The sequence below is a fragment of the Aedes aegypti genome, chromosome 3 (assembly GCF_002204515.2).
Source record: "Aedes aegypti strain LVP_AGWG chromosome 3, AaegL5.0 Primary Assembly, whole genome shotgun sequence".
Classification (NCBI taxonomy): Eukaryota; Metazoa; Arthropoda; class Insecta; order Diptera; family Culicidae; genus Aedes; species Aedes aegypti.
In genome coordinates, this window is record NC_035109.1 from 269,192,074 (window position 1) to 269,219,788 (window position 27,715).

The 27,715-nt window shown below is 39.4% G+C and overlaps 1 protein-coding gene across 3 annotated transcripts in view; it reads left to right on the forward strand.

Annotated features, from left to right (window-relative positions):
- The window catches only part of LOC5572224 (trehalase), a 113,835-nt gene extending 90,565 nt beyond the window's left edge, over positions 1-23,270 (forward strand). Inside the window, exons 1-6 of one of the 3 annotated variants that reach the window (XM_021850101.1) lie at positions 7,972-8,323; positions 8,389-8,520; positions 8,581-9,552; positions 21,143-21,266; positions 22,764-22,862; positions 22,928-23,270. In XM_021850101.1, the coding sequence (XP_021705793.1) occupies positions 8,012-8,323; positions 8,389-8,520; positions 8,581-9,552; positions 21,143-21,266; positions 22,764-22,862; positions 22,928-22,941 (1,653 nt within the window). In that variant the 5' untranslated portion in view covers positions 7,972-8,011 and the 3' untranslated portion in view covers positions 22,942-23,270. The other 2 variants (XM_021850103.1, XM_021850104.1) reach the window with 2 other exon arrangements.
- Positions 23,271-27,715: the final 4,445 nt, after the last annotated feature.

Sequence of the window (27,715 nt, forward strand, 5' to 3'; positions counted from 1 at the left end):
ATTTGAAAGTGTTAATCATTTGATTGCTCTCCACGGTATTAACTCGAAATTGTCAAATATATCGAATGACAAAATAATATTTAATATGCAGTTATTGGCAGCCCAGTGCTCCTATGAGTAGACAAAAAAGGTTGAACAAATGTGTGCATCTTTTTTTAAGGTGATTATAGAACGAAGCCACACTTCAAATTTTCAAGAGCACCAGAATTGAGAACCGAGTAGCGCTCCGCGTTGAAAATCTATCCCATTGGTCACCACCAGCAAGCAAGCAATTTGATTGGTTTTCAACGCAAACTGTTGTCCGATTCTCTCGTCTTGTGCATTTGAAAATTCAAAGTGTGGCTTTGTTTTATAATCACCTTAAAGTCTCTCTGTAGGACCTAAAAAGATTTAAATGCATCCAATAGCATCAGACGCAAACTTTAATTCGAGGCTTTCATATGATAACTAAATGCACATGTTATACTGTATCCACGCAGATGAATATTTAAAAGGGAAAAATAAAAATAAAATCAGTAGTATTTTTTGGTATATTTAACCCGTATCCTCCCAGCAAATGCAAAAAATTGCTGCTATTTCGGCAATTGGGTTGTTTAGCGATGAAAAAGTTACAGTTTTTCGTAGCTTAATGGAAAGAGCGCATTTTTCTAAGGATACACAATTTTATTGCAGTTCAATATCTTTATTTTGACATTATAAATGACTAATGAAGATTTCATTCTGCAGACTTAATGACATTTCAATTTAGACAATGATAGCTCATCCCGTGGTAAAATTTGTCGAGGGCTGATTCAAATATGACTTCCATACTAACTTCAGGTAGATTAAGAATATGTAGAAGACTGAACACCCATAAACAAGCCAATGCTTGACGGATTAGACTGGCCCTTAAACAAAAAAGTTGTAAAACTCAACGGGGCACTCCCTAGATATGAGCCTTAGGGTAAAAGAAACGCTCTCTCAAAATTTTAACTCAATTGGTTGCTCCACCAGCTGGCGCATTCGATTTGAAGTTTGTATGGGATATTCGTCTCAAATATATTGAAAATTGATCCTATGTCACTGTTTCGTTCCGTATACTAATTGTTCACGTTCAAATAAGCCCAGAATGACAAATACACTAGTTGATACCCTAATGAACATAATTGCAGAAGGTTGTATCTGGATTTAATCTCATTTTCATTACTCTTTCAGTTGTTGAAAGTTGGGCTTAGATCAGCACTCCCGTACAGTCACTTATATGCAGGCGACATGTGCCTCAGCTCGCCCAGCGTCATAGGTGGCTATGATGCGCTTAGTGGCTACCTCCAAGCTATGTTGAAGAAATACAAGCCGTATTGCATGATATACTTCAGATGATTAAAACACAAACTTTATTAATTTTGATCATGGTACAATCTTCTACAATATTCTTCTCTATTACATCAAGTAGTGTTTTTGACATTCTGGGTCCAATTGAACGCGATCATTAATTTTCCTGAACCAAACAGTAGATGATGTGCTGTTGCTCATATGTTTGAGCTGAAAATCCCATATTAACTTCAATTCAAATGCGCCAGCTCATGGAACGACCAAATGAGCTGAATTTTTCAGAAAGGCTTCCTCTAACCCCAAGAAATAATCCTGGGGGGTGCCCCGTGGAATCATAAAACTTTGTTTTTCTCCTATACTAAGCTGGGCCAGTCTATTGACGGATTTCTTTCGAATGGAATCATCTGGATGTCTGGTAGTTGATCGGTGGTCAAAATTTGCTTTACATAATTCGATAAACATCCAACCAGTACTGATTTGAAAAATATTTGGATGATGATAGATGCATCTCACCAGAACTCATTCCACAGAATCACTCAAAAGTGATCAACTTCACCCCATTTTACGATACCCAAATTTGCCACTTTAGAAGAAAAATAAAATTAATCGGGAAAAAACAAAATTGAATGAACCGAAAAAATACCCAAGGCCAAAACTGGTCTCATTGTCTAATTAAGTTCTCACATGACATTCGTAGTTGAAACTACACACTTAAATCAGAATGCCGATCTCAGCTGTGCAGATCTCGGTTAAAGTTCGTTTGCTGACATCTCAGCAAAAGTGACGTTTGATGTCAGCGGCATCCAAAGGTGCTGCTATAAACAAACTTGATTTTTTGCTGACATATCAGTTGAAATTCAGTTGCTGACCGCTCGGCTGTGCGGATCTCGGCAAAAGAATGAAAATTAGCCGAGCTCAACTGAGTGTGTATAAAAACAAATTGATAACTGTCTTCTTTCATATCAATTAGTTGGAAGGAAGTTAGCGTCATTTTTACCCTACTTGACTCAGTGACCGACCGAAATAACTTCGAACTGGTGGACATATCGAAAATTCCAATGATGATTGTGAAACTAGACATCCAGACTATTCCATTTGAACTGAAAATAAGGCAAGAATTTCCAAAATGGCAGCAGTTTGAACTTTTTTTCTATTTGCTGGGTGGATACAGGAACCAGAATGTCATTTACACCCAATAGCGTTTCGGCCCCTCAAGTTTGGTACCTACTACAAGAGAAGTTTCTTTAGAAAACACAGTTTTAAACGGACATCTTGTATACACGCTTCATATCTTGAGATCAGCTTGCCATGAGCGCACAAAAAAATGGCGCGCTTGAGCACGTGCTATGAAGAGACACATTTTTTTTATATCTCATGTACTAGCTCAAACGATCACATCTGCACTGGATTATGCGTCGTATCATGAGAAAATCTCAATGTGACAGTGTATTTGAGATTCCGCAAAGGTTTCAGAAGCAAGGAAAGGGATTAAACCATGGATTGAACTGCCCTTAGGCTGTTTGGTAGGACTAACGCGATCCAACGTGGTTGAGATTCTAGCATTTGAATTGAAAAACTTGTGCTGTTCACCGAAGAAACGAACAGGGGTGGTAAAATAAACACCGTACCTTTTACCGAGAAAAAACAAATTTAGATAAAATTAAAACAAAAACTAAGATGTTAGAAAACCACGTTTGAAAATTAGAACTGACGTAACTTTTAGCTCGGAAGTCTTGATGTTTTTCAGTTAGGTGAATATCGATTATGATATGATGTCAAATCTGATAGCTTTAAAATTATTTTTATTTATTTATTTTATTTTTGGGTATATTTTCGGTAATGCACTGAAAATGTTATGAAATATATGTTTTGCTCACGTTTTTGCTGATGTTCATTTTATTACCAACAGCTGGTCATTTTTCCCAAATAGTGCAGGTAAAATGAATATTTGCATCGTTTTTTGCTAGCGATAAAAGTATGTGAAAATTATGCTATGTTAGTCTGAATTCGTGTCGCTGCTATAGATAACATCCCTATTTTTATGCTGTGCGATAGAACTTTATAAATTCCTGGTTTTTCTTTAAAAAATAAGATGATAACCTTATAGCAATCATTTTATCACCCCTTCCCCTATACTTCCGTGGTTATTATACAGGTCGGACTCGATTATCGATTATCGATTCTTGTTTTTCAATTTTTATGCATAAATCTGAGATAATTTGGTATTGCAATATACAATATGAATGGTTTTGCAGTTTTTAACGTATTTAAGAAAAGGGGGTTTTGAAAAAGTGTTTTATTTTTGCGTTTGCTGATAAAAAAAATTGTTTTTTTTTTTTGTAAAGACTCCTACTATTCCTAGAAATAATTTCTGGCTACGCCACTGCATTATATTAATAAAACAACGAAAAAAGATAATATTTAAGTTCTTCTCTCGAATATTTAATTTCAGTTACTTAGTGATTCGATTAACCGGAGGATTCGATTATCCAGATTATCGAATCCGACCTGTACTAGGCAAACATAATTACACAAAAGTACTCCTAGTAAGCGCATGTGATGAGCCTCAAGAGGCGTCTCATGAGACTCGCTTACTAAGATATATTTTGTACCAAAGACTTTTGTACGTATCTGCATCTCGTATCTCACATAATCTGTGAGCTGCGATATGAAATATTGCATGGCACACTAGCTCATTTAGGTATACATGAAAAAAGCGACACCCTGATTTTTAAAAATTCTTGTGAGCACGAATGGAAGTCCTAGAGAAATGTATCCATTTTCTCAATGTAAATTATTCAGATGATCGTTTGGAAAAATTAGGAAAACACTGTTCAATTATCTCCTGAATATTGATGGCACTAGCTCAAATTTACCAAAAGTTTTTGTTGTGGATTCTGTAAGCAGTGGTGCAAAAATTTCAAATTCTCATTTCTTATGCTTGAGTTTATTCACCCATGAGTTGCAGCTCACGCAACTCAACAGCCAAAGCATCACGCATGATTTGGCTCATCCGTTTGAATGATATTGGGTTTTGGTAGATTTTCAAAGGCTTTTATGAATGAATCATTTTTGACGGCATGAGTGTGAGCAAGTGATTTTGCATCAAAATCTCATGCGTGAGTTTGGCGATACAGATCTCAACTATGTTTGCTCTTGTGGGACAACTGATTGAGATTTGAGTGTGAGTCTAACAACACTGTCTGCACGTACATAACATAGATTTTCATAAAATGGTAAAAAATTGTAGTGCTTAACTGATATTCATAAAACACTTATTTGAATGTGTAATTTCCAAGCCATTAATGCTTCCAAACTCAACTCTATTCAAGTAGTTCAATTGTTTCTATTAAAACTATGTTCGATTTTTAAACTAATGTGGGTTTGATAAATTTTGTTCGAAATTATATATAACATGTGATAACGATTTCGAGTACAGAATCTATAGTAGAAATAATACAGATTTTTACAGATTTAAATGTGTCACCTCACCGTGAACGTGTTACCCTTTTGCAACGAAATTTATATTAAGGGTCGATTAAATAATCAATGAATATCTTGACAAGATATAGAATGAGGCGCTCATTATGTCACGCAAAGTCGTGGGGAAACTTGTACTCCTTCTAAAGATGTTCATAGTAGCAGATTCCCATTTCCATCGTTGGTTGGAACACTATCTTATTTCAGTGATTATTGAATATTGATTGAATATTGATAATTTGCTGTCTTGTAGTAAATTCAGGATATTGAATATCCTGAATTAACTACAAGACAGCAAATTATCAATATTCAATAATTGTGAAATATTTGCACAACCATTTTCTTAAGGAGAGTTCTAGCGATGCTTTTAGAAAAATGCCTGGAAAATACTGGAGCAATTCTTGGAAAACTTTAGAAAAATTAATTGGAGAAATATGTTTTTGGGGATTCATGCAGTAATCCCTCTAAAGTTGGTTAGAGAGGTTCATCCCCTTGCATTAATTCCAAAACGTATCCATAGGATAATTTCAAGGGGTTGCGCTACTTTTTCTTGAATGTCGTTTCCCCGAGTGTGATTTCTCCGAATGTCAGTTCCCCGAATGACCCGTTTCCCCGAAAGTGATTTCCCTGAAAAGTGATCAGTTCAAAATGATGCAAGAATAGTACTAGACGAACTAGAAAGAATAATAAGCAGAGGACGATAAATCTGGAAAGAATCGCCAAGATTACCGGTTCGGTTCGTTCACCATTTTAAAATGCAAAAGATTATGACAATTATTGGTTCTAAAAACTGGGTTTTCGAGAAACCGGCATTCGGGGAAAAGTAGTACAACCTTTTTTTCACCATGGAATTTTTGGAGAAATCTCTGCCTGGAGACACTTCACATTAAGGAGCGATTTCCAGAAACTGCTGCATGTTTTGGAAAATTTCAAAAATGTAGGAAAATGTATTGCCTGACAAAATTCTATGTGGTATCATCCCTGAAAGAATTTCTAAAAGAGAATCTTTATAGGATTCCTTAATGAACTCTTCAAAATTTAAGTTCTGATCCGATTTTGTCATCCTTTTCACGGAGAACTTTTTGTTGTCACCTTTTTATTATCGAATTATCACCAAATTAATTAAAGTCCTGTTGAACATACTTTGCATATAAATAACATAAGAGAGAGATAATATTGATAAATTGCTTGCATTTTGAAGGTGAGCTGGAAGAAGTTTGACAAAATCGGGCTTTGTTTTGAAATCAACCATTTGGGATCATGCACAAATTACGTCACGCTCTGAGGGAGGGAGGGGATCAAGCCAAGCGTGACAATCCTTACAAAAATTTCGGAGAACTCATACAAAAAACGTCACAAAGGAGGGGTGGGGGAGAGGGTCAAAAAAGTTGAAATTTAGCGTGACATAATTTGTGCAGGGATGGGATCAATCCACAAATATCATTTTATAAATTGCGCTGCTGCACTAATGTTACTTTATAAATTGCTTGATTGCTTTATCGACGTTCTTGCATTAGTTCAGTTGTATATGTGCCCATTTCCACTTTTGAACTACATTAAAATAGGCTTACGATATTGCAGTATTCAAAATAAATTAAAATTGGTAATTATACTGAATGAATGGCGTCTAGAATACTATAGCGGAACAAATATGCAAATACATTTGGTTTTGGGCAATTTTTTGCAATAAAACAATAAGAAAGTGTCCTAAAAGTGGAAACTGTTGCTTCATAAGGACTTTTCTAATGGACTTCTCTTCATCAATCCTCTCTTTCGCTAATAACTAAGACAAATTAAAGAAATCTCAATTAAGAAAAAAAAAACAATTTCTCAGTCAACTGGCCTACTAATATAAAAACAGATTTTGCTATGATAGTTGGTTGGCATGGAGATTCTGAACAACGCATTGAACATAATAGTAATCGCTACTTTCAACTCACGCACAATAAATTTAGGAACATGAAACTAAAGTGTCTAATATCGTACATATTTCCAACGGCATACTCACGTTTATCAAAGTCGTCTTCATATAAAAGTTATAACATAAGGTCCAGGTAAAAAAATATAAATGTTCGAAATGTTTCGTTGCTCCTAAGAGTCTTCGAAAATCATTGGTTTTAATGAGAAGCACTAAAACAGTGGAATGTATAAGGTTATAGCTCTTCTCATTGACATTATAGCGCTCTGCACTGTTATTCACACATAATTTATTCTGCGCATTCCAGTGAAATCTCTAAAGCGAAGCAGTTAAGGAATCTTTTAAATATTCACAGTATTTTAGATTCCCGACATGTACAGCTGTTGAGATTTAGGGTAAATTCATTGAAATACGTAAAATGCGCTAAGTGTGTGAACTGATAGCATTGTTTTATCAAATCTTCATTCGCACATCATCTGGTGAACTCAGGGAAGTTAAGAAAATTCAGAACGAAAAGATTCTGACCTGATCTTAGAACCAAACCCAGATACTCTTACCATGACTGAACTAAGAAACATTTGTCGGAGAAAAGCTTAAACTTTTGATGGCAAATATGTAGTTTGAATTATGAAACATTTTTCAATTTATCATGGTGCATATTAGTCTTCGAAACAGGTTTTGCAAAAACTATATTTTTCGTCAACATCAACAAAGCACTTTTTGTCCCAAACGATTCAAACATGAGCTTCTTCGAAAAACATACCGTCATTTACTTTGCTGACTTGAAAAAAAAACTGACATCAACACGTGTTTGACGATGTGTCCACGTTTGCCCAAGTGCTCAGAATGGGGCTTTGGCAGAGGCTAACAGCCACTCATACTCTTACGAAGTTTCCTTCAGCGTTTGGTAGACAGGTCACTAGGTAGCTAAACCAGCTGATGTGTGTGATTTACTGCAATTTCTTGGAGTTTAGAATTTCATTCCGCGCAGTATATAGCAACGACATGATCGCTTCAGCAGAAGAGTGCACATGTGTGGCTAAGGTATTATAGTATCACTTATCGGCGTGGTTTGAGCAGTGCAGTCGAGTGAAAGTAGTTGAAACTTCCAACTATCATTAATTGGAGCAAATTACTTTGAAATGTGTCTCATTAGCCTTGCCATTCTTAGAAGGTGATGCATCTATCAATCATACTTTTCTCGCCGATTGGTTTCCAACAATTCTAATAATCAATCATACGCTTCTTCTCCCCAATCACAGCGAAATCTACTGCCATGGCAAGCTGCTCGATACGGTCCAGATGGCGCACATCTATCCCGACTCGAAGACCTTCGTCGACATGAAGATGAAGAAAACGCCGAACGAGACGTTGTCCGCGTTCAACGATTTCATGGAGCAAAAGAAGGAAGCTCCCACCACGGCCGAACTGAAGGCGTGGGTTGAGTCGATGTTCGAGAAACCGGGAGCCGAATTCGAGGAGTGGATCCCCGACGACTGGATCGATAGCCCACGTTTCCTGAACAACATCAAGGATCTGGATCTGCGAGGCTTTGCCAAAAATTTGAACGCCGTCTGGCACCAACTGGGCCGCAAGATGATTGCCGACGTTGGCGTAAGTGATTGTGGTGTCTTGGTTGATTTTTACGATTACTGACAAAGGTTTTGAACACTTAACAGATCAATCCAGAGCAGTATTCCATCATACATGTTGACCATCCGGTAATTGTACCAGGAGGTAGATTTAGAGAATTCTATTACTGGGACTCGTACTGGATTGTGCAGGGACTGCTTCTTTCGGAAATGAACCATGTAACGTCTATTATGTCGAAATGTTTGTCTTGAAATGAATAACGCCTTCTTCCTTTGCAGACGACCCGAGGAATGTTGGAAAACTTCCTTTCCATCGTCCAGCGGTACGGTTTCATTCCGAACGGTGGCCGTATCTACTACAGTATGCGATCACAACCTCCGCTACTGTGCGGAATGGTCAAGTCCTACGTGGATGCTACTAACGATACCCAGTTTGCCATGGACGCCGTGGAGACATTGGAGCGGGAATTCGAGTTTTTCATGAACAACTACATTGTGGAGGTGAACGGACATCAACTAGCTGCCTATGGATACAAATCGAGCGGGCCGCGGCCCGAGTCCTACCGCGAGGATGTAATCAGTGCTCAAGTGTTCGACAAGGAAGAAGACAAGCAGGATTACTATTGCGAATTGAAAGCAGCGGCTGAAAGTGGAATGGACTTTTCCAGCCGATGGTTCATCAAGAACGGAACGAATCAGGGAAATCTAACAGATCTGAAGTGCCGATCGATCATTGCCGTAGAATTAAACGCTATTCTTTACTGGAACGCGAAAATCATTTCGGAATTCTATGCACTCAAAAACAATGCCCAGAAGGCGCAGCTATACGAAGCGAAGGCAGAAGAAATCAAGAAAGCCATTGACGCAGTACTGTGGAACGAAGACGAAGGAGCCTGGTTGGACTACGATCTGATCAACAAGAAACACCGGCACTACTTCGTACCCACCAATCTGTCGCCTCTCTGGACGGGATGTTACAATAAGGATGATGCTAGCCTACCGAAGAAGATATTGGCCTACATTGAGAAGAATGAGCTGGACAAATATCCGGGAGGAGTGCCGAACACGATGGCCGATACCAACGAACAGTGGGACTTCCCGAACGTTTGGCCACCGATGCAGCACATGCTGATCATGGGCCTGGATGGACTGAACAGTAAGGAAGCGAAAGATTTAGCTTTTAAGTGGGCCCAGCGGTGGGTGCGTGGAAATTTCCTGGCGTACAACGAAACGCACGCCATGTTCGAGAAGGTAAGATCTATTTCATTTTCGCTTGTCTCAAGGATGCAATTATTAGGGATTGTTGAATCTGATGCCGCTCTAAGAAATTTTCCAGTACATCACACTTTTTGTTGCTACATATTGCCAAAGCTGTATAAAATACCGGTTTTAATCCTCCGTTTCGGTGTCTCAAGGGCTATCATTATTCTAGCCAAGAGATTTGAGATTTTGTCACCAGGCGGTGCTGGTGAATCTTTTGTTTTGCAAAAATCTCAGGAGCCTGACCACTTAGAAAAATGACGTTTTCGGAAAAGTTGTTCAGTAAGCCAATGGCATTAATCCTTCGACCCATTCAATTCGCCACACATAGAACGATGGCGTCTTCGGCAAAGTTGTTCAATAAGTCAAGCACTATCTTTATTTGAATAATGAAATATGAGATTTTACCACCTGGTAGGGCTAGTGAGCGTGAAAGTTTTATTTTGAAGATATCTCAGAATCATGACTACTTAGAAAGATGGCGTATTCGACAAAGTTGTTCGATAGCTGAAGGGCTATCATTATTCTTGCGAAGAGATTCGAGATTTTGCCACCAGGTGGCACTGGTAAACATGAATCTTTTGTTTTGCTCAAATGCCATCATTATTTGAGCCATGAGCTTTGAGATTTGACACTAGGTGGCGCTGGCGCATGCGAGCGTAAAACTTTTGTTTTGTAGATATCTCAGAATCCTGATCACTTAGAAAGTTGGCGCCAGTGAGTATTTTCATGGGATAATTCATGCTCACTAGCGCCACCTGGTGGCGAAATTGTTAATCATCTAACTCGAGCAATGATAACCCTTTACTTACCGAACAACTTTGCCAAAGACGCCATCTTTCTGAGTGGACAGGGTTCTGAGATATCTGCAAAACAAAAGTAAAAGTGTTATGCCCACTAGCAATCAAATTCCGAATTGAATGAGGTATCATCAGATAGCGCTCCAAAATAACTTCACTGTAAACCCCAAATTTTCTTTTTTATGTGGATTTTGAGATATATATTTTTTTTATTTATAGTAGGGTAAAAAAAAAAGATTAAAAAGCCAGGCCTGTTTGTGTTGACACGGTGTGGGACACACGTTACTAAGGGTCTGTCTCAATTGCGTTGTTAAAATGAGTCCGAACTTAAACTTGACAGTTCGGAAATTATTTCCCCTCTGATTTCGATCTGTCAAAAATAAGTCTGCTCCAGAGGAGACTTATTTTTGACAGATCGACAATTATTTCTCTAGTTCGTGTTTGTTGTTATGGATGCGGTTTACGTTTTTGGTCCCGCTTCGATTACCGATGTGGCCATCGGTCCGACCTCCCAGCTGCACCAAGGAACTACTGTAAGTTAGAAAATGCAATTCGCCAGATTTATCTCGGTATCCATGCATGATAAATACCCTACTTCGGAAGCAGGGTGCATGAAAGCGCATCCGGATGCGAATCAAATGCATCACATCCGAAGTTAGGTATCTAGTATATATTCCGAGGAAAAATCAACTTCGGAGAAAAAACCGTTTCTAAATTTTGACCGTGTCCAAAATCTGATGCTTCCATGTGTGGTGTGAAGGTTGTTCAATCCGGATGGTCACACAGAAAATTTTTGTGTTGGCCGAAACGGCCGAAACAAATAGTGGCAGGGCTGTTAGCGAGTCACTTCTCACCTGTTAACTAAAAATTCACTATTTTGCAAGTAAAAGTCACGTATCTAGGTAAATGATTCACTGCTTGTTGCTATTTTAGACACATTAACTTTGTTAATTTGGAAATTGAAAGGCCTGAAAGGTAGGGATTTTTGGTCTTTCTGGAAAGCTTCAGGTGAATAGTCCTCAGAGGTTGCTGTCGAAAAGCCCGAATGTTTTTTCAGGGCTCTTTGAGGAATTGTTGATGCCAATCCGGACAAATTTTAGAAAACAATTCTAACATTCATTTTTGTTTTTAAGCATTCTTTTGGGTAAAAGCTTGTAGTTTTAAAATCACTTGTTAATCTCTATCTTGATCATTTAAGTCCATAGAAATAAATACGTGGGGCAAACCCACCTCGCCCCACCCAGTTACCGTTTTGATTCATATTACGGACAGCTTCAAATTCCGGACACTCTCGTTTGTATGGGAAACATTTCACACGAAATGTTTCAATTTTCGACGTCCAAAAGTTCTCATTTTCGAGGCTCGTTTTATTAGGTTTTTCCATAAATATCATTGCAAATTTATAATGCCCAACTACCTTAGACGTCTCTTAAGTGGTTGAACGATTTCAATTGATGATTTGACTGTTCCATTAATGATTATCATGAGCTGTCCGTAATTCGAATCAAAGCGTCCGGAATATGAGGCAAAAGTGAGGGAGCGTCCGGAATAAGAATCATGAAAAGGCCACACGTTTTGATTTATTTAAAATTATTCAAGTTGCGGACGCGTATTCTTTACCCACCAACCGAAAGTTAAGGGCATCCGACGCTCGATAACGCTAAAAAAACATACAGAATGATTTATTTTGTATGGTCCATGCTGGGTTATACTTCACTGAGGCCTTAAGTGTCCGTAATATGAATCAAAACGGTATTAGGCCTTGACTAATCGGGGATTTAATCCACTTTTGTTATTCCTTTATGTGTTGATCATCGTCACCTAGCTGATCGGTTTTCATTGCATAATTTTTCGTCAAGAGTTGGACAGCTTCGTGGTCTTCGGCAATGTTCTTCATAATAAAATTACAGATAATTGAGCGTCATCTGACGACATTTATTTGCAAACACAAACTTTTAACGGCTTGCGCTAAATTACAGTTTCACATTCAAATGGGACCTGAAAAGTGGGATGGATTAAGAATCAGAATTTCATCCCACACTAATGATTCATTCGAAAAGCTGTTAGGGGGGAGGATGTATCAAAATTCAAAATATTTCTTACGAGAAAGGGAGGACATGAAATCTTATGTAAGACTCCCTAGAGAATTAAAAAAAAAAGTTAGTTGTTTTCGCTCAAATTGAAAAATCTTTTGTGAAAAACTTTTCACGGCATCCAGCAAGTGTCGTGTAGTGATAGATTTTCAAGAATTTTGATTCAATTTTGGATAAAAAAGACTGGTTTAGAATATTTGTAAAATGTTGACGTTTATGTTCCTCTTTAAGGTATTAACAATATTTGCCCTTCTTCTTCTTCTTTCTGGCGTTACGTCCCCACTGGGACAGAGCCTGCTTCTCAGCTTAGTGTTCTTATGAGCAATTCCACAGTTATTAACTGAGAGCTTACTAAGCCAATGACCATTTTTGCATGCGTATATCTTGTGGCAGGTACGAAGATACTCTATGCCCTGGGAAGTCGAGAAAATTTCCAACCCGAAAAGATCCTCGACCGGTGGGACTCGAACCCACGACCCTCAGCTTGGTCTTGCTGAATAGCTGCGCGTTTACCGCTACGGCTATCTGGGGACAATATTTGTCCTATCAAAAGTTTTGCGCTCACGCTGGCTATGCAATAGTATAGCATAAAACAGTAAAGAAACAGCAGCCACTAACTTGTAAAAGCAGAAAATAAATAGATTTAAAAAACTCTCTTTCAAACAAATTTTTGTTGATATTACGAATCCGGTAGAAATAAGGACAAAAACATTTTTTCAAATTTTTTTATTCTTATTGTCTGAGCGTCGCAACTAATATGGGATTAGTGCACTTTGTTCTTAAAAAATCGTAAAAAATGCAGCGCCACGCTTGAATCATTTGATTTCGAAACGCGGCAAGATGAGGCGCGTCGCGAGTGTGTCGTGCGCTGTCCGGTTTGGTGACGATAAGACAATATTTTGTTTTGAAATTTCCTGAATCGGCAACGATTGCGAATTGGACCAGACAAAAATTAAATTTGACAGTTCATTGATTAATTGGAGGGGAAATAATTTTCGAACTGTCAAATTTAAGTTCGGACTAATTTTAATAACGCAATTGAGACAGACCCTAAGGCGTGCTTATCCACTAATTAACTTTCCCTGCTAGGGTAAAAGCACCAGTTTTGGCCAGCCTAAGAGAAAATGTCAATAAAAACTGAATGGGAAGCCGTATTTATACAACAAATATGTCAAATGCAAGCTTTCAATCCATATTATTTGTGTAAAGTATCAAAACTGAGCCAAAACCATTTTTTCGCTTTGAAAATCCCGTTGGTCAATATAGGCCAACGGAACCAGTTTCGGCCAGAGATTTAACTTCTGTTCCTAAATTGGCCAATTGCATTGATTTCTCATGAGAGTGGCCAAAATAGGAGTGCCCTGGCCAAATTAGGTGTATGGGAGTTAAAATTATAAGGAAAATTAATTGTTTTTCTTATTTTTTTTTTTTTTTTTTTTTTTTTTTTTTTTTTTTTTTTTTTTTCTAAGGCACTCCGTGCTCATGGCCACTACTGTGCCGGAATCAGTTTTTATCTGTATCTTCCTTACCGATACAGTTCTATTTTTAACTAATCTATATTTACATCTGCTTTCACTCTCTTCCGCTCTTTTTTGCTCTCACACCGAACAGGTAGGAGAGTGAGAGCTGTTGGTCCAATCGATTTCCATAAGCCATAGTCCATTGCTCTCGCGGTGGTTCGTTTTGCCGTGTTCCTGAGTCGTTTGAGGCTAGCTGCCTGCGAAGTGGGTCAAGTTTGTCTCAGTCACCATCTGAAACTGACGGAGAATGGATGTGCTCCCCTTCTAAGCACAGTCCTCCGTGCGGCGTCTTCTGGTGGCTGGACGGGTTATTTTTTGGAGGGGCTGGGAATTGAATCCATGACCTTCCGCTTATGAAGCGGAAGCGTAACCTCAAGGCTACGGACCCCCCTAATTGTTTTTCTTATGTTTTGAATCAATTTGGACAAGAATGTAGCTTTATCATATGAATGTGATCTACTGCACACAAAAGGTTTCATGCTGATTGGCTATGTAAAACGGTGTATAATCCACTATGGCTACAACTGGCGTATGGGCAAAACCGGTGCTTCTACCCTACTTCTGTGCCTCGATCTCCCCCGGAGCTAGGGTCGATGTATCAATAGCCGCATTGCTAAAAACAAATATTCGTTTAAAATCGAAAAATAAAGCTAGCGGCATCATTTTTACATCATCTGAAAGCTTTTTATCTTGGTTTTGTGGGAAAACTAAAAAAAACTCATATTTTTGTATTTATTATCGCTCGTGCCACTTTAGGAACACATGTGACTATAGTAGCACTATTTCTTATTTCTGTTCCTATAGTATTTCGATCATTTTTTAATCAAATCAATCTGTGTATCTACGTTATTTAGAAAAATAGCTCCTGAGCTTCATGTCAAAAAATATTTTTCAGTATTTATAGCAAAATGGCCATATAAAGCGTGCGACTATAGGGGACTGTCTACTAAGGAAACACCGACCCTACACCACGCAACTTCATCGGGGGAGAGCTGTGCTCATGCACTTCTGTGCTCATGCACTTTATCAGTCTCAGTCTCTAGCTGTTCTTATAGTTCGCTGTTGGAGCTTTATGTTGTCAAAAACACTGCTTACTATGGCATGTCTACGTTGGCTCTGCGACTACTCGTTTTGCTCAATTGGCGGTTAAAAATCTCGTCGGGGCTTTGCACAGCTTTCCGTGCGATGACGCATTCTACTCTTGGGCTGGCCTCACGTCCGAGCCCTGTTGAACTTCTACTGGACGCTCTTATGCACTTCGGGGCTGTACGACGACTCGTTCTCCGCTGCTGCTTTTCGAGCTCTTCTGATAAGTTGGATGCCGAGGTCGGTCCAGCGATTCCGGTTGCAGGATGACTTCCGATTCACTGGCGCCCCGACGGCCCAAAACTGGTTTGTGCCGATGGATGCTACTCGGCCTAGTCCCCGACGGTGGAGCTAGCCTAGTCCGGCTACGCGTTTCTTCATGCTTCGATACTGGCCGGTAGAGTGCCGAAGTCGGTTCAGCAATTCCGGTTGGAGGATGGCTTCCGGTTTACATGCGCCCCGATGACCATTTGCCGATGCTGTTTCCCGAAATACTCAACTAGAACTCAGCCTACTTCGACTCGACGTTGGTCAGCCAAGTGCCAGGGTCGGCTCTGATTTTCCGGTTGGAGGATGACTTCCGTTCTGCAGGCGTCCCGACGACTTACTACCGATACTACGCTACGCCCGCTGTACTCGGTCTAGTCCCAGACGGAAGATCTAGCCTACTCCGATCGCGTCCCGAAGTTCTCTGGTCTGCACGTCAACTTCTTTGCAGCGACGATATAATCTGCGTTATCTCTTTATTCACCGCATACCAAGTGCTTTCGTGCTGGCAAATGTTCTGCATGATGTTGTCCGGAGTAAGGACACTTGCGGTTTCTGACATCATCTAGCTTCGTGCTAGGCCATTGTATCCAATATGATGGTATTCCTCACATTCCTTGTGTTCCTTTCCTGGTAGCATGCTATGTTCTCAGCCAGAGTGATGCAAATGGGGATCATTCCGGCGATAACGGTCTCTACCTTCGATGATATAGTACGGTAGGCACTCGCCACCCGTATAGCCATGAGCCGGAACGTACCTGCCAGCTTCTCTCGATTGCGTTTGGTTGTCAACGCTGCAGCCCAAACCGGGACTCCGTATCTCAATATGGACGATGATGCGGTCGTCAGAAAACACCTGTTACTGCTTCTTGGTCTTCCAATGTTGGGTATGATCCTAGCTGCTATCGCTGCCTTTTGGCATGCATAGTCTACGAGGCTGTTGAACTTTAGTCTTTTGTCGTCCATTAATTCAAGGTGCTCTAGAGAGCGCTTCGATGAGGTTGCGTGTTCTCCGACGTTGATCTCGAACTGCTGAACCGCCTTGCGGTTGCTGACCAGCACCACTTCGCTGGTTAGTCGTTAGCATGTTCAGTATCCGGTCGTTTGAGAACGTCGGGACTTGCACTATACACATCTCAGCCAGCACTTCTGTGCCAAGTAGGTTAACCAATATATTTTGGACCCCCTGGACCATTTTCCTGCAAATTTCCCAGTTTAAATCGAAAGACCAACTCAATTCGCATGCCATTTGGATAGATAGTACTATTCCACTCTGGCATCAACCGTTTGTGTTTATTTTATCTGAAATTAATTCAATTTAATCGGTTCATCCATGCAACCGTTACAAAACGTTACACACAGAAATTTAAGCTGTCAGAAATTTTTTAAATGTAAACAAAAACGTTTTTCAAATTTCTACACTAAAAACGTAGAATTTCTTTGGTTTTCCATTTTCAATCGATTGATTAGACTATGGGCAAGCATGTTATACAACCAGTGTCGTGGACTTTGTCGCCAAACGATAAAAAATGCCGGGGGTCCAAAATATATACTTTGAGGGTCCAAAATGTATTGATGTGTCCAAAATAATGAAAAACAGTGCTTCACAATTCAATTATTTTCGACATTTTTATCTCGTAGGGGAAGTTTTTCTCTACATTTTGGCATGTTCCTTGACTTGGTTACGCTGTGCAATTGATTCATTGGGACAAAAAACTAAAATCACTTCCTTAGGGAGTCCACAATACGACCGTTACCCTAGTGTGTGGTATTTCAATATCTAATAAATAAAGCGCTCTCAGACTAGGCATTACATATACAATAGAAAGCGTTGTGTTTGGATGGACATATATTTTTTTCCGAAAGAGGACCACGTGACTATTGAACTGAAATCGAATTCAGATTAACTTCTGCGTCCATGAGTCCTCTTGTGTTGTAGGGGTAACGCACGTTATCAAGTGATCAGGGGATTGTGAGTTCAATTCTCACCGAGATGGCATGAAACTTTTTCGCAAATTTCACATCAATTTGTCCATTTAATCCAATTGCAAAGTATATATAAAAGACTACTTACTTACATTTGACGGCGCTACGTCTTTCAAGACATGACGTGCTTCACAATGTTACGCTAACTAACTCGGTCCATGGCTGCTAGCCTCCATTTTCTCGATCGTCCCACACTTCGAAGATTCTGCTCCACTTGGTCAAACCACCTAGCTCGTTGCGCTCCCCTTCGTCTTGTACCGGCCGGATTCGAGGTGAACACCATTTTTGCGGGATTGTTGTCCGGCATTTTCACAACGTGCCCCGCCTATCGTACCCTTCAATCTTTGGCGACTTGTTCGATACTGGGTTCACCGTAGAGTTCGGCAAGCTCGTGGATCATTCTTCACTACGTTCAAAAATTCCTAGTGATTGCAGGGCCTCGTCCAGCATTGTCCACGTCTCATGCCTTTAGAGAACTACCGGTCTTATCAGCGTCTTGTACAATTAGTACGGAGGTTAAGTTTACCAGTTACTTAGTTTACCGCTAATGCTACCTGTGTTGTTATATTCACCAAAATGGTTTTGGCGAGCGAATTTGATGGATAGTGCCGACAATTTTGGTTGCATAGGATTCATCGAATGTAGTGCGATTGTTGAACCATGGCCAGATTCATTAGTCGAGCGCGTGCCCTGAAAAATATAACTATTGTGATTGAACACTAAGAAAAAAAAGTCTCCGAATAACTAAAGTTTGTGCATTAATGACTATTTTCTATTCTTCTTCCATTTATTCTGGGATTCCTTCGGAAGTTCATATAAATTGAATCACTTTAGGATTCTTCAAGAAATTCCACAGCTCTTCTGAAAATCCTCCTAAGATCCTTCGGAAAATCTCACTGAGATTCTTCTTGGAATCATTCATCAATTCTTCCGAAAATTTCTCCGGGATTACCCCAAAAATATCTCTGAAGTTCTTCCGATAATCCTTTATATGCAATCCTTCTGAAATTTATCAGGAATTCCCTCTGTAGTTCTTTCACAAACCTATCTCGAGTTGTTCCGTCCAAAAATCATTTTTGGATTATTCCAGAAATGCTTTGGGATTCCTTTAACAAATTTATTCATGATACTACAGGAAATCTTTCAAATAATCTTCCTGTGAGATTCTTCCGAAAAACCCTTCTGGGATTCTTCCAGAAATCTCTCGGAATTTTCACTTAGTTGCTTTCAGAAATCCTTCTGAAATTATTATAATTATCTTTCAGATCGCTCTGTGAATCTTCCAAAAATCTTCCTTCTCTTGGATTATCTCGGAAATTCCCTGGAATTCTGTCGAAAATGTTTCTATGATTGCTTTTCACAGGGATGAAATTCTTTAAAAGGATCTTCTGTGTATCTTTTAATAATATGATCCAAAAATCTTTTGAGTTTCTTTTTTGGATATCCCTCTTAGGTTCTCTCAGGATTATTCCAATTCTTCTGGGATTCTCCCGGAAATCCGTCTATAACTATAGTAAAATATCTATTCTTCCACTGTCAGATTATTTCGTTCAAATTCTTGTGATTCTTCCGGAAATCTCTATGAAATACTTCTGGAAATCCTATTGAAATTCTTCCAGATATCTCTTGGGAATTTTCTCAGAGATTCTTGCGAAAACTCCTCAGAAATTATTTGAAAATCCTCCTGGCCCTTTTCTAGAAATCCTTCTTTAATTCTAAAAGAAATCCTGTTTTAGTTTTTCCAGAAATCATTCTGGAAAAAATTCGAATACCATGTGGGATCGAAATCCGTACACCTAAGAAATGATTATAAATCCATCCACTTCATACAAAACGTCTACTATTTGTATGAAGTGTACGAATTTTGGGCCTGTACGGATTTCGGTCCCTCACTATATCCGTTTGGAATTCTGATATTCCGATACAATCTCCCTGTGATTCTTCGGAAATGGTCTTGATTTGTTTTTGATTTATTAGTTAGTTTCCATTTTTGATTTATTACTTAATCGTCAGAAAACACTCTTGTATTTAAATGAAAATTCCTTAAGAAAACTTCCGTACAGCCATCTGGGACTCTTAAAAATAAATCTTTCTAATACTCTTATGAAAGTTACTCTGAAATAGTTCCGGAAGTTCAGTGGATTTCTTCCTGACATCGCTCTGGAATTATTCTGGAAAAAAATCAGGAATCCTTCCGAATGTCTTGGTAAATACTTTCAAAAACCCTGGGAATTTCCTGAAAATCTTATAGGGATTCTTCCAAAATAACTTCTAGGATTCTTTTGGATATCACTATGAAATACATCTAAAAATCCATTTGTAATTCTAATTCTAAATCCTCATGGGACTCTTTCAGATTTCCACGGAAATCGTTAAGAAATCTCCCGAAACCCATTCAGAAATCTCTATGATTTTTTCGCAAATTATCCCAGGATTTCTCTCGGAAATCCTTCTACAATCCCCAACAACTTTCCAAAAGGATTTCCAGAAGAATGCCAGAAAGATATTCAGAAAAGTCCTAGAATTATTGCCTGATCCCAATGGCATTTCCAGAAGAATAGCAGAACGATTCATGGTAGAATCCCAGGAAAACTTACAGTAGCATCCTCGAATAATATGGTACTTCCGGATGAATCTTAGAAGCACTATCTTTCCGGAGAAAAAAAAACGAAAAGATCTTTGAGAGATATTTTGAATCCTCCCAGCAAGATTTCCTGACGAAATCCAGGATTATTCCAGAAAAATTTCCAATAGAACAATTACAGGGAGATTTCTTTAAAAATTCAAGAGGAATGCCTACAAGCATCCTAGAAGTAATTCCGGAAGAACTTATGAAGGAATCCTTGAAAAACCCCTAGTAGGAAGTATTCAGAGGCTCCTCAGAAAGATTTCCGAAAGAATCCATTATGGTTTGACGAAAAATAACAGAGGAATTTAGAAGTATTTGAGAAGGATTTTCAAAAGTATCCTCGAAAAATATCCGGAAGTATTTCAAAAGAATTTTCGAAAACGTCTCAGATGATTTTCGTTTGAATCCAGTGTCATTCTCGTAAGAATCCCAGGAGTGTTACCGGAATAATCTTTAAAACATTTTCGAAAGAATCTCAGAGTTCGGAGGAATTCCAGAAGAATTTCCAGTAGAGCACTAAGAAACCTTTGAAAGAATCTTTAAAAATATCCGGTAGAATTGTTTCAGAAATTTCGGTAGAAACTTCCGTAATATTTCCGAAAATAAAATTCTCAGAATTCTATTTCCAGGATTTTAAAAGAAAACGCGTGGAGTTTCACGCAAAAATCACAGAGGGATATCTGCTAGAATCCCAAAAATATGTTCTAAAGAATCACAGAGGGATGCCTAGAAGAATCCTAGAAGTAACACCGGAAGGGTTATATAAAATTGTTTGAAAGAATCTCAGAGCGATATTTTCAAGAATACTGGAATTTTCTGAAGAACTTAGAGACATCGGAAATAATCCAATGATTTCCAGAACAACCCAAAGTGGTTTTGGCAAAATTCAGGAGGAATTTAAGAAAAAATCCCAGAGGTATTTCCAAAAGGACTCTAGAGCAATTTCCTCAAGAATAATTAAGGGTTTTTTATTTATAATAATATGTTCAACAATATTATGATTAAAATCAATTACTTGTCTAGCATTGGATTTCACTGTAAAGGTAACTCGTAACATCAATATTGATAAATAAACGTGGTCTAATATTTCGAAAGCGATACTGGATTCAGCATCCCCTATTTATGTAAACAGCTTTGTTATGCTTGAGACAAAAATGTAGTTGAAAGTATTAACATGACGATAAATGTTTGTAATTACAGTACAGCGCAGTCGAGTTGGGTGGCCATGGAGGTGGTGGCGAGTACGAGGTCCAAACCGGATTTGGCTGGTCCAACGGTGCCGTCATGGATCTGATGAATAAATACGGCGACCGGCTAACGACAGGTTCGATCGAATAAATCATCTCTTCTATGGACATTGGGATACGTTGTGCTATAGTGTGTGGGTGTGCTTTCAACGAGATCGTTCTCAGCATTTCTCTAGGCTTTTCAAATTATTTTCCCTCTGCACCAACTCTGAACACTGCAATATCTTTTTTATCCAAATCAGAAGGCTACTGTTGCCCACGCGCCATACACTGGAAGAAACAACGACATTCAATTTGGAAAGCTCTTCAACGAAAATCGAATCCACATTGCAGTGACTCATCGCACCTTAGTGTTTGTGTTTGTTCTGTTGATTGTTAAACCTCATTTTGTTAATTTATTTACCAATGTAAAAGTGCTCATTCTCATGACAGATAACTAGAGATTTTCACATGAAGAAATATTTACCAAACTAAATTGCATGGTACGTACATCTTTTCCGAAGAAGCACCCAATTACAAACACTACCAAGTATCATCAAACCAATAACAGCGTGAAAGATGCACGTACATATTTAGAGTCCTATAGAAGTTTTCAGTGAACGAGATGAGTTTGTAGCATCGTTTTCCATCAAACCTTGTATTTATTATCAATGAATGTACCAACAATAGTGTAGATCGCCATTCACGTCAAAAACTGGTTCACATCAGCACTCAGCAGGTTTGATTCCATTTCAAATATTTACAAACCCGTCTGCAGAAAAGACATCACTCAGGAAGAGCACAAATCATTCAATATTTTCTATGACTCCTTGCTTTCAAACATGGCGCCAACCAAGAAGACAGATGTCTTCTGAACAGCTTTTATCAAAGAAGAAACCGTATTATACGTAGGAAATTTAGTTTACTAGGATAAGGTCAAGAGGATTCTTTTATTCAGTGCTTCAGTGTCAGTGTGAAAATAGGGCACTCGTTCTTCGCATTTTAGTTTAGCATAGGATAAGGGGTTTTTTCCTAGCGGAAACCCCTTGAAAGCTCTATACAATAGAAACGATTGTGCCTACTCGAAAGGATCAGCCAGCATGTGATAGACAAGAATTGTATAAGTATTTTAGGAACCAATTTCTTCGACTCGATAGGATAGTGTCATAAGCTACTGTAAGCGTTTTAAACCTACAGCCAAAAGGGATATCAAGTCAAGCATGATTCAAATAATGTGCGGATTGGTAACAGCAACCCATATTGAATAAAACACAAATCGATTGAATTTTTTGGCGTGTTCTTCTCATTTCATGGTATGGTGACGGGTCTCATGTTCCATCATTGATTGCTTTGAAAATCGAACGTTTCCACTTATTGTATCAAAAATCAGTTTCTTACAGCTTGAAACATCTGGAGGCATGCGTGACAAAATTTTGCTTGGGTTCTCTGTGGTCTGTTAAGTCGCGTTAATTTTGACTGTGTCTTTGTCTGATTACGATGATGATCGGCATTCGCTTTCAAAATCATTAAATCGCCAAATATTATACCTTATCAACTGATCGAAATTGCTTTTCCCCTTCATCATGGAACAATAGATGACAGCAAAGATAACGGAGGTGCACTGGTGTCGTATTCGGTAAACACGGGTATTATTGCGACAATCGTTGCTTTCGTCGTGGGAATATTCGGGTCAGGTAACTATCGTCTGTTCTGGTCTGCTCAACTAAATATTCATCCAATAATTCTCTTTTTCTTACAGAATCAACTCGATGATCTTAGTAAAATTATTGTGTAACCTAAACCATTCGTGTGCCACTAGGAGCGTTAGAGCTGCATCTCACAATCATTCCATTTTTTTAGAAAAAAAAATCGTGATATTATAAAGCCCTACATGTTCTGTAGTAGTAAGCATGATACGCTCCGTGATAACACCAACCGTTGAACGTTTCTCGTTTCGTTGTTGAAACAAGTTTAGATTCACTACGCCATACAAAGTTCCTTAACCGTGTCGAATGGTAACAGCCAGTGAGCAATAACCCACAACTTCTTACACGCATATTTTGAGTCGTAACAAAATATTGTCGTAAATGTATCAGTATTTCGCACAATAATAACTGCTCTGTTTCGTTATTTTATCTTATGGACAGCATCTTCCGTCGGTTTTTCGGCCGGTAAATCAGCATTGAGTGCATATTTATCCAGGTATAAGACTAGTTTTATAATAAATTTATTTAATGAAAATAAAAATGATTATTTTTTTTTACGAAATCCCTGAGCAATAATGCCATTATTCTCAAACAAATACTGACATTTTAAATAGTCCCTGTGGGGTGAGCAAGAGAATAGGGATCACACTTGTGGACCGAGCATGGTGGTGATCAAGTAAAAAGGTCACATATGGATTATTATTATTATTATTATTATTATTATTATTATTATTATTATTATTATTATTATTATTATTATTATTATTATTATTTATTAATGACACTTTACCAAACATATGGCATTCGTGTCAGATAGTAATTAAAATAGAGTTACATGGTTTCAAAAAGCAATTTGTCAAATTTCGTAGAATAAATTACAATCTTTTAGGAACTTAATTAATAATGTTTCTCTTGCTGTGTTTTACGCTAATATTTCAGCAGTTGAACCATTTATGCCGCAACGTTTCCTGTTTTGTTCGAATCCTCGACATTCTACCAGAAAGTGTTGCACTGTCAGCTGTACTCCACAAAAGTTGCACATTGGTGGCGGCGAATTAGTCATCAAATAAACGTGGGTGATTCGAGTGTGTCCTATACGCATTCTAGATAATACACGTTGTTCGGAGGGGCACTTCCGGTCTGGATATTTGCAAGGACTTGTCTTGATTTGCCGTAGATGAACTTGGGTCCGATGCCATTCCGTTTGCCATACTTCCCAGATCTTGTTTCTCATCGATCGCAGTACATCTTGAGCCGGTAATGGAATATCCAGTTTCGTTTCATTTCTTCCTTGTTTAGCCGCTTCGTCAGCTTTGTCGTTACCTCTTATCCCGGAGTGACCTGGGATCCAACTAAATGTGATGTTCTGGTTTTCTGTCATTTTTTCGATCGACTGTATCCATGGATGTTTGGACCAACCTTTCTTCAGAGCATCAATACAGCTAGCAGAATCGGTTAGAATTATAGTTTTTTTTTGCCAGCTTGTATGTTAGATACTGCGGCTTTCAGAGCAAAAGTTTCAGCTGAAAAAACACTACAATCATCCGGTAAACGGAAGCTAATATGTCTATCAGACGTAGCTATTCCGGCGCCTACATTATTGTTGTTTTTCGAACCGTCTGTAAAAACTTGTTCGTGAGTAGGGTATCGATTACTGATGAAACTTTTGAACATGGGCAGTACCGTTTCTTTGCTTGCGCCAGCTCTGATGCTGTTCTTAAGGTGATTGTAGATTTTAGGGGGTGATGCATACCATGCTCTGTCTGTTAGCCTCAACAATTTGCAGACGACTGGGAGAGACCATCCAGTGGTATCCAATATAATGTCTCTAGCTCTTTTAACTAAAGGATATTCGACGTCAGTTTCGTATTTTTCCAGCAATCGGATAGCCAGTTGGCCAAGCCTTTGGATCAGTGCTAGATTAAAGGGAAGGCATCCAGCTTCAGACATTATTGAGATAACAGGGCTTGTGAGAAAAGCTCCAGTTGCTCGACGAACCACTTCATTGTATATGGGACCAAGAATACGTTGCATTGCTTCTATGTTGAGGCTCGTTAGCCCAAGGCCAAAGAATATCTTCGAGACAATTAAAGCGAATCCTATGTTTAGCAGTGTTACTCTACTGCTTCGTTTGATTCGATAACCCAAAATACGCAATAATTGGATTTTCTTACCGCTGTTTTCTTTAACTGTTCTGAAGTGTTTCAATAAGTTGAATTTCGAGTCTAATATGATTCCCAAAATTTTGAGGCTTCGTACAAGAGGAATAGGAGTTTGATTGATTTTGATGGCACGACCACGTTTCCTGTGGGGAATGAGGCAAGCATGTAGCAGTTTAGACTTCGTTGGAGCTATAGAGAACCCCACACTCGCAGCCCATCCAACTGCCGCTGCAACTGCTTTTCTCAATGTCTTGCGAATCGTACCGTGGTTTCTTCCTTTCACTATTAATATCACATCATCTGCATATAGTAGTATTTGTGCTTCAGATGGAATGACTTCAAAGATAGGTTGCATTGCAACTAAAAAAAGCGTTACAGAAAGGATTGACCCTTGAGGCACACCATTTCCAGCTTTTCGTAGTGTAGATAGGGAGCCATTGGCAACTACTTGAAAATATCTGTCGCAGAGAAAACTAGAAACGATATTCATCAAAGGTCCACAGATCCGCCATTCTGTTAAGGTACGCAGAATTGCGGGTCTGTACGTTGTATCGTAGGCTTTTGAAATATCAAGAGATACGATTTACACGTGTTCGTCATTTTCTAGACTGATGAAAGATTCTAACTCGGCGAAGTGGGAGTCGACACCTTTTCCAGCACGGAATGCATGCTGACGTGGATCCAATCTACCGGTGGTTTCCAGTTCGGTGATGAGCCTTCGATTAACCATTCTTTCGAAAAGTTTACCTACGCAACTGAGGAGCGTCTGTATCCTTCAGGTTTACTTCTGTCTGTTTCAGGTTTTGGTATAGGGATTATGTTGCCAACTTTCCATTGCGCTGGAAAGCTACCACAGTCCCACACTCTGTTGAACAACATTAGAAGGGCAATTTTTGAAGAGAAAGGGAGACGTTGTATTAGCACATAGCTTATGTTATCATCGCCGGTAGAACTATCAGCACGTCGGTTGAGTGCCCACATAAGCTCTTCGATGGTGAAGTCCACATTGTAGTTTTTGTGAAGGCTTGGACGTTGATTCTTGGAGGCAGTGCAGTTATTATCTTTGCGTTTTTTCCTGAATTCAGCAGAGTAATTTTCGTTCGATGACTTCCGTTGATATTCGTCGGCCAGAGCGTTCGCTATGTTTTCTCCGTCATTTGCGTGGCCTGTCGGTAGATTCAAGGTAATCGTGGTGTTTTTCCTTTTTCCTTGCAGTCTGTTAACGTCCTCCCAACTTTTTTGCTTGGCATCATTTATCGTTTTGCGGCAGACAGATCGTACATCATGGAACCGCTTCAACGCAGCGGGTTTCCGTGGGTCGTCCTCTTTCAATCGACGAAGCGCACGCAGGCATTTGCGTCTGGCTTTAATCACCGTTTCAACCTCCTCGTTCCACCATACTACAGATTTTCGTCCCACGTTTCCGGTAGTTTTCGGGATGCTAGAGTTGGCTGCCGAAATTATTCTGTTCGTGATTTCATCCACTGTTAAAATGGACTTTGGATGCAGGGTTTCGCTTGTGATTTTCTCGTAAAGATCCCAGTTGGCTTTTTCAAGAATCCAATTTGGTCTACGCTTTGGTTCATTTGTGTAGCCAGGAGTACTTATCATGGTTGGGAGATGATCGCTTCCAGAGAATTCCATCAAAGTTTTCCAATGGAATTTCGATGCATGTGATGTTGATCAGATGGTAACATCAAGGGCTTGTGATGCCCCTGTGGAAGGGTCGATGCGCGTATGAGTTCCATTATTGAGGATTAGCATGTCGTGCTGCAATACCAACTCCAGAATTTTATCACCTCTCTTCTTCGCTTCAGAGTAACTTAGTAATAGTTGATAATTCGGACCAAGGCTGTCTGATCCTAACTTGCTACCGTCGGCATTGGTTTCCTGAAGGCAGATCACGAATGGTTGGTATTTAGCAATCATTAACTGGAGTTCCCCTAAGTGCGAGCGGAGGCCATTGATATTCCACTGGATTGCTATGTTTGGAGTTGTTTTCCCCGGTTTGGGGAGACATCCTTCGGAGTCGGTAGATGCTGCTGATGGTGAATGTAGTTCTGTGATGTGGTATTGCTGACCCTGTTCGGCTACTACACACGAGAGATCCATTCCGCTGGTCGCATGCTCTTCGTCACTGTTAGTTGGGGATATACAACAGAAATTGCCGATTCTTTGGATGGGGAATGTGTAATGATACTTGCCCGGTGGTGCGAGTGGCCCACGCTGACTGCCGCCAGGGGCTCGTCGGATTGTTCCGGAACATCCCTGGTCAGGGTCGACGTGGGAGGCCTCGCTCTTGGCGAATCGTGGTTTGTCTTGGATAATGGTGGTTTGCGGCTGTTGTTCATTCGTTGAATTACTTCGATGGGGGATCCTCTTCTTTTTCCATTGGCATTGTTTCCTGAATAGGTTGGAAATATATTGGCTTCGAACTGTTCGTGATGTAAATTGGATGTGATACTTGCCCATGGGTGTGGGCGGCCCATGCCAACTGCCGCCAGGGGTTCATCGGAATACACCGGGACGTTCCTGGTCAGGGTCGGCGTGGGAGGCCTCGCGCGTGGCGAATCAAAGCCATGCAGGTCTGTCAATACGGTCAACGGTGAATCGTAGTTGTTTGTTGAGGTTGATGCTGGTATGATGTCGGTTGCAAGGTTCCGGTGGCTGACCTCATCC